Genomic DNA, 8,494 nt, shown 5'->3' on the forward strand with positions numbered 1-8,494 from the left:
ATGGTGCCAATGCGCTGCCTGGGACACTGTGCCATGCTGGCACTGACGCTCCTCTTGGGATGCGGCGTGGTGCTATGCATCGGCCAAAACGACACGGAGCCAATCGTACTGGAAGGCAAGTGTCTGGTGGTCTGTGACTCCAACCCCTCCTCGGACGGAGGAGTCACCTCCTCGCTCGGGATATCTGTCCGCTCCGCTGGCGCCAAGGTGGCTTTCTCGGCGGTGCGCGGGACTAATCACGAGCCGTCGGAGATGAGCAACACGTCCATGACTATCTATTTTGACCAGGTGAGATCAGTCCGTTATTTGTCCATCTTGACGAATAATTAGTACACAATTAAGCTTTTATATTAAGTTAGTTTACAACATTTATTGATTTATTTGACAGTAGCCTAGATCTACAGGTTAGTTCCTGAGAGGCTGTAATAAGTTTTTGTGGACTGCTTTGTGCGTCTGGCCATTATGCGAATGCATAATAACTCGCAAACGCATGGTCAGTGTTGGGAGGAATAGTACACAATTCCAAAATGATTCGTGTTGTAATTAGTTGTAATAATTTTTCAAGATTTCAGATATGTATTTAGGTTTCTGGACTGATTAGGGCCTCATCAATCTGCGACACTGACCCCCTTGTGTTCACTATCAACATGAACATCTTTTCTGAACTGTCGCTGTAAAAAAACAAACAAAAAATAAATAAATAAAGTAAAACAAAAAGTAACAGTAAAATGAAGAAGCGTTCTTACTGTACAGGAAATCGTTACGTACAGTCTATGAGAATGAGATATAATGCTCATGCAGTAGACTAGGTAAACCATGTCGTAATCTCTTTCATGGCAAATCCGTTTGTGGACCTATTGGTGGATTACACACTATCGCTTTTGTTACAGGTATTAGTGAACATCGGCAACCATTTCGATCTTAAAGCGAGTGTGTTCCTGGCGCCACGCAGGGGAATCTACAGCTTCAGCTTTCATGTGGTGAAGGTTTACAACAGACAAACCATACAGGTGAGTCACGCTTTTTCCATCCCCTCTATCGGCCTACAGTAAAAATCGGATGGAAATGATTTCAGTTTGATTTCATGTCTAACAATGCGACTATCACTGCAGCCTACGGATTCTGTGAATCATTTAGTGGGAGGTACGGTTGAAATTGTAAATCTAAAAATTCTCGTCCTCCGTTATGCCAGGTCAACCTGATGCAGAACGACTACCCGGTTATATCAGCTTTTGCCGGTGACCAGGACGTTACGCGGGAGGCGGCTAGCAATGGGGTTTTGCTGATGGTGGAGCGCGAGGACCGTGTTTATCTGAAGCTGGAACGGGGCACACTCATGGGCGGTTGGAAATACTCCACTTTCTCAGGCTTTTTAGTCTTCCCACTATAATCAAATTTGCGATTCGTTTATCACCACGTGACCCTCCTTCACTTGGGGAAGAACAAGCAAACATGACATTTATTTAAACACAGCCGTCAGCCAAGGACGCCGACAAAATGTGTACCTACACTCCTTATATATTGGCTATATATATATATAAGTAAAGCAACGTTTCCCTGGAATTCATATCCAAATCCAACGACCAACGCAATCTGGATAACAAATCGATCGAGCTGTGACGTACACATATCGATTAGGCCTCCTTGGATATTATCGTTGGGGGAAAACTTTTTTTCAACAGACAAGTCAGTGTACCTGTGTGTACCTGGACAACTGGACAAATCAGAAGATTATATGAAGAACTAAGTGTATTACGAGTGTTCTCTATTTTATGTTTGTATAGCGTTTTTGTCTAGTGAGATGTATGGATTATGGACATCTAGAGAAGTGCTTTCACACCCAAGGCATTTTTTTGCACGAATGGAAGATTTTTTTTGGGCTGTCCATGGTGTTGCATTTGGATGCTCAACATAGCCTATTGAAAACAAGCCAAATGGAGGCCGCATACTATTCAGAGTTTATTAAAAGAGAAAAAAACAACATATTTCTGCCAATGGAAACAACTTTAAGCTCTTTTATTAACAATTTGTCTAATTTATAAAAATACATATTCACATGATGGTGTATTCTACATTTCGGATCTGCGTAGCTTTGACTGATTTAGTGTTCAGTGCTCACAAAATGTACTTTGTGAAAATAACATAAAAATCCCTATATGTCCCGCCTAATAAAATATATTGTATTGTATAAGCTAAGCATCTATTTACTTGTATTGTATAACATTTTACACAAAATAATAGAATGGAAAGACGTCAGGCCTGCCGGTGAAGTGAGCTCAACCTTCACAGAGACATGTTTGCACAACTACTTCAGGTTCACCAGGCACGGTTAACTGGTGAAGCTTATGGTGCTGAACACAGCTGCTGCTGTAAAGAGCAAAGAGCTCACATCCTTCACCACCGGAAATTAAATGATTATAGTAGATAGTAGATAGATCAGTAGTAGATTCAAATAGAATTAAATGAGGTCTAATAATAAATTTAAAAAAAGCTTAAATCACGTAAAGTTTTTCTTGCGTTTCCTCAGAGTTATAAAATGCACACACGCACACACACACACACGCAGGCACACACACATGCACACATCACACACACACATTATAATTACCAAAGTATACATGTTGACAAAACTAAGTGTGGCCTGATTCTTGGCCCTTATAGCCATAATTTTATTTGATTATAATTTGTTTTAAACATCCTCGGCAGACATGTAAACAATGAAACAAGATGACTAACTAGCAGTATCACTGACACAAGGTAATCCAGTTTGTTTTCTGGGATCAACATGTCCTGAAAATCAACAGCTATTGAAATGAGAAAGAATTGTATTTTTCAATTTAGAATTATGCACATTTGTGAACATTTACAGTAGGTGATCAGACTGGTATGTGTAATCTGGGTGAACATTTTACTTCCGTGTTGTGCACACAGATCCTCCATGTGATGTTAGATACTGCTCTGCTAAGATAACCATCCATTGAGTGGAACGGCTCTGTCATTACAATGTTGCCTCCCTCCCAGCAGTCAATGCATTTTCAAAACAAGTAGTTGAGCCCATACTGACTTAATAATTGTGTAGTTAATTTGTAAAGTGGTAAAGTAGTTATTTTGGAAATGATTCCTTTTGGCATTTTTGAGTATAGTATTGGGCTGAATCTGTAGAAAAAACATCTTTAAATATTTCAAATGTAGTCAAATGGTTTGTCCATCTTTAGAGGCCTTCAGTTCATTTTGATAACTATTGTTGATGTAAAACATTTCCAACGTTCAAAAGCTCAAATTGCAGTCATAGTCCAAGAAAACAACATTGATAGGAATATCCGACGTGCTAAAAGTGTCACAGTCATGGTGGTACTCCTAATAAGATCACGCATTATACCGTTTTTGGTGTTTGCCTTGGGAACAGTTTCCAAAGTATATATCAAATATGCAAGATGATAAAAGCACCATGTGTCTACCCCAAACTGTAATAAATCCTGGTATATGGATATCATTTTATGGATGTCCAGATGGCACGGTATACTGCACTTTGTGGGCCTCATATAAATAATTATAAAACTGGGATGGCCAATTAAAAGCCCTGAGGTAAAATGTGTTTTCAGCCTTTAAAAAGCACCCATGTTCAAAGTTGGAACAGTTCAATGCTATAGGAAAAATCAGCATTAATAACTCTATCTGCTTTAGTCTCGAACATCACAAACAACAGGATTGTACATTTAAGAGGGCCATGAGAGTGCAAGAAGATGCAATACTTTATGCATTAGACTCCAAATTACATATTACAGTTATTGGAAGGATATTATCTGTAGGTTCAAGCTTCCATAATGGATGTCAGTTTCATTTATTCAGGAATCTGAAGGTTTGGTGCACACACACACACATGCACGCACACACACACACACACACACACACACACACACACACACACACACACACACACACACACACACACACACACACACACACACACACACACACACACACATACATACAGCTGAGACACGCCTGTAATACCTGTTCATTCACCCTTCAACAAAATGACACAGGTCATAACATATCAAAACGACTATAATTAGGGCAACAGATTTAGTTTTTTCCTGGTGTTGGTATAGACAAAATTGATGTCTTATTGCATACGCAAATAGAAGCTACCTTCTTGGAATCTACATTCCTTTCTAATTTAAAATGTATATAAATTCATTTTTACAATACAAAAAAGCCAACAACTGATGTACAGTGTACATTAAGATAAGGTATGTGTTGAAAAGGGGGCCTGCCCCTTTATTTTTCAGTATGTATGGCCCACGGTTATAGCACAATGTGCTTTTTCAATTGTGATTTTAGAATGAATACAACAGACTCCTGCTCTCTAATGTGTTGTTCTTTAAAGATGGACTGACTGGCCTTGGAAATACTAATACTTTTCACAATTACCTTGCTAAGTTCTTCACAGAAATGTAGAGAACCTTGTTGCTTGCTGCTTGGGAGCAATTTAAAAAGCCTGCAATGCCAAACACAACACCTTATATAACCCCATTAACAAATGCATTGACAAATTGATGGGGTTTGAAAAACCAAGACGCAAGTAGATTAAAAAAATAAACCAACCGTATGCTTTGAATGTTAAATGCTTTTGTCACTCAAGGACCATTACTTTTTGAGAACTAGCTAGTTGACCATGACAAGCTGATCTCTTCTACATTGTCTGACTGCTTATTCCATCCAGTTGATCATGAATATCCTCTCTTTACTATGCGGTAGTACCACACACAGGTGCTGGGACCAGACAGCTTTTTGAATAGCATGCTGCTTGTGTGGTGTCCTGTGGGGCTTTTCATGAACACTGTGCAGCCTAAGGTTCACTGAATATTTCTGACTCTGGACTAATTCCTGTCCAGGCTATGTTATTTGAGGACCACTTTTGCATGATATTTCACAGTCAACCTTTTCAGGTGAACATGTATGCTGCCACAGGAAGCTACAGCAGTCTCAGAACATCCCACATGGAACTCAAACATAATAATACAAATTCTAAGTAGTATTTTGTTAAAAGGAACAGCACAAAAAAACTAAACCATTTGAAAAAGACAGATCAACAGTTTATTCAACCACTTTTATGACCATTGATCATTGTAAATCAAGCACAGAAAAAAGCAGTCCACCAAACTGGAATCCTCCACAGCCCCCTCATTTTCTCAAATGTCCTGGTTGTGGCAAACATTTCCGAAAGTGTGATTCTGGGTGATAATAAGCCTTTCACAACACTATTTTTATTCAGGGTGCTTTGAGGCAGACCTAGAGGCAGTTCAGTTCCTCTACAGTTTGAAAATGACACCTAGGCCCACTCAATCTAATATCTAATGTGGCAGCAAGTTAAAAGGAAATGCATACTGAATGTCATCTTTTATTGCCACCTTTAATGGCCCGACCCTTTATATCATTATTAAAAGTTCTTTCCATAGGTTCCCTTCCGAACGAGCTCTGTTAATTTCATGGCCTTTAGTAATAGTAGCATTTTGTCTGCATAGCAAGAGACACATTACCACGGGTGCCCTTCTATTCCAGGAAATAAAATTAAAGACTTTAAAAGGTAAAGGAAGGGCCTCATCATAGAGAAATATGTCCCTTCTTGAAACATCTATTTTCTTTATTCACAGATTAGTGGTGATCATTTCTCATCCATCTCAGACCTTGCTATTACAGTTTGCAGTAGTGAGATGACCAAGCTAATTTGTGCCATGGATGGAAAGACGCGGATGACAACATAGGACATCATGTGGCAGTGGCTTGTTAATAATGCATTTGTTTTGCTTTACAAATTAGGAGAGGCATATCACAGACTCACATCAGTCTCAGAAGTGGCAAGGGGGCCAGTGTCAATCAGATCGCTGATGAGAGGGAGAGACAGAGGAGAGAAGATGAGTAGAATAGAACAATCATTGTTTATTCCTTCTGCTTTTGCCTCAGTCTACAATAGGCATTTTGCTAAAACAGGCAATTCTCCGAAGACAGTACACTTCACCAGCCCACCCCTAGCCCTCCTATTTATACAGACAGCAGTGGGATATGCAGAGCTAGGCACCCGAAGCTCATGTTAGATACTCCATGATCTGATGGTTTCCAATATATCCTCTGTCTACAGTCACTGCCTGCCCGGGTGAAGGAACAGGGAAAACAATGCCTCATTACTACTGTACCTACATGAAGACTAGAAGACAGATACTGTATGTGAGATGTGTATGATCTGATCACCAGGAATAGGCACACATATACCCACATGCAGTATATAACACACACACATGTATATACATACATGGTTAAAAGCAGTAGTCATGAGTTTTTAACAGGATATATACAGGTCATACTGTACTAATAATAATTGTATAGATCACTTTAACTATAAAGGTTTCATGAGGTCAAACCTGTTCTGTGTTTGTCTTTTTAGCATGTCTTATTTCTGCTCAGGACTGTTCAGTATGTGAGTTATAAAGCAGAGAAAGGATTTGTATATTTAATAAATGCAGTAAATCTTACACACAGAACCGGGACCTTTTCATGAAGACCAAAGAGAAGAGTTAATGAGAATACTGTAGTTCTGCCTCTGTGTCGCTCCAGTACATTGCTCATTAACAAGTAAACATATCAGTTCTGACAGAGGCCGGGACACCAACAATGGCTCTGCAACAACAATATATAATGTATCACAATGGACTTTTTTACCATTATACACAAACTCCTATGTGTAATATACGCTAGTTATTTCCTCATGTGGATATCTCAATTAAGATTTTGCCTGAAATTACTGACTGATGCATGCAACACAGAAGCCTATAGTGCCAGGAGATTTTAAGGATGTTTATTTGTTTAGTGTTGTGTCAAAATTCCTTTAGAAAACATGATGTTATGGATGAGGTGTAGTGAGGGGTCAAATCAATGTCTCTGAGGTAAAAAAAAAAACAGGAAAGCAAAGAAACCTGAGGATGTCAGGCTCATCATATCATAAACATGTTGCTTAACAAGTCTGGAGGAAATATTTGATTAAGTCTGTATTCACTGGTGGCACTGGAGCCTGTGGCATCATGGGGGACCTTGAGGAGCGCTACAGGCATGTTTGAGGGCTAAATAAAAGAAATCCTGTTGAGAGCCCAGGTTGACCTGCAATTAATCTGTTGCAGTGAGCACAGAAACCCATCCCTACTTCAATAGTCTTTGACTATTGATTATTGATGTGACACACTACCCTTCCATCATAGCCAAAGAAAGAAATAATCACCCGTGTTCATTTTGTTATTGTTTTTTTTATGAACCTATGAGCCTCTTTTCATAGTTTCAATGCACGTTGACTTAAAGTGCACGTTGACTTGAAGTGCACGTTGACTAAACGTGCATGTGTAAAGGATTGAGTCTATAACATGGGGGGATGGGGACTAGAGGCTACGGGATCTGTCTGAAGAGTGAAACCACAACTGTACACTGTCATCTTCGGGTATGAACGCACACTAACTTGTGCAATGTTGTTGTACTATACCTCACACAAAACAGAATCTGATTATATAACTATAATTGAATGTTATAGTGGTTATGCAGATGGATTGGAATAGCTATTTTGTATTGGTAAGAAAGGGAAGACTCTGTGTTGAGAAAGGCACATTTGCCCAATCAAAGCGTTTTCCCATTCTGCCCCAGTTCCGGTGAGATCCCCGTCTGGTTTGACAATCTGTTTTGATGGAAATCAGTTGTTTTTGCTCCTCTCTCATCTTCCCTCTCGCTGCTCTTCAGGCCTCTTGAAGTTTCCTGTGCTGTGAAGCAGCGGATGAGGCTGGAAACTATCACAGAACATCAACACCACAAGATCCAATGCACACCAACCCAGGGGAATGGCACCATATAGAATCCAATCAACTCCACCGAAAATAGTTCTTCAAGGCAGAGGTGTTGGTTTGGCTTGAATGATGGAGGACGAAGATGTAAATGAGACAAACTGTTGTTACCACATGGTCCTAAAGTATGACCACTTCCCACATGCAGTCAGAACCTGCACCTCTTTATTTCGCATGGTCCTAAATCACAGGTCAGTTACCTCCCTTCATCTGGCTGTGATATAAAAAGGACAAGTGACAAGTGAAATACAAGGGGAATTGTAATAGAGTAATACCATTGTTGTGAGAGGATGAAGAGATTATGGGCTCTATCTTTGTCATGCAGATGCGAAAGGCATGCTCCTGTCAAAAGCCAAATGTCACATTACCAACGCTACAAGCAAAATGGAAAGAAATTGGTTGTCAGTCAGTGAGCTGTGTTTATTATACAGGTGGTTAATTGAATAATGCAATAACTTAAAACTGTGTATGTGGAGCTGGTGGTTCTGTGTATGTGGAGTTGGTGGTTCTGTGTATGTGGAGTTGGTGGTTCTGTGTATGTGGAGCTGGTGGTTCTGTGTATGTGGAGCTTGTGGTTCTGTGTATGTGGAGCTTGTGGTTCTATGTATGTGGAG

The 8,494-nt window shown here is 39.8% G+C and overlaps 1 protein-coding gene across 1 annotated transcript; it reads left to right on the top strand.

The window, feature by feature from the left end:
* Positions 1-2,085, top strand: LOC136957669 (cerebellin-2-like). The gene is made up of 3 exons (XM_067251779.1): positions 1-288; positions 891-1,010; positions 1,193-2,085. Exons 1-3 carry the CDS (start codon positions 1-3, stop codon positions 1,388-1,390), a joined length of 606 nt encoding a protein of 201 aa, XP_067107880.1. The 3' UTR covers positions 1,391-2,085.
* The last annotated feature ends 6,409 nt before the right edge of the window (positions 2,086-8,494 follow it).

Source organism: Osmerus mordax, chromosome 15, assembly GCF_038355195.1.
Source record: "Osmerus mordax isolate fOsmMor3 chromosome 15, fOsmMor3.pri, whole genome shotgun sequence".
Taxonomy (NCBI): Eukaryota; Metazoa; Chordata; class Actinopteri; order Osmeriformes; family Osmeridae; genus Osmerus; species Osmerus mordax.

Coding starts and splice junctions, on each gene's coding strand:
- LOC136957669 (XM_067251779.1), top strand. CDS start 1: ATGGTGCCAATGCGCTGCCTGGGACACTGTGCCATGCTGGCACTGACG. Junction 289..890: donor TGACTATCTATTTTGACCAG/GTGAGATCAGTC, acceptor CTTTTGTTACAG/GTATTAGTGAACATCGGCAA. Junction 1,011..1,192: donor ACAACAGACAAACCATACAG/GTGAGTCACGCT, acceptor CCGTTATGCCAG/GTCAACCTGATGCAGAACGA.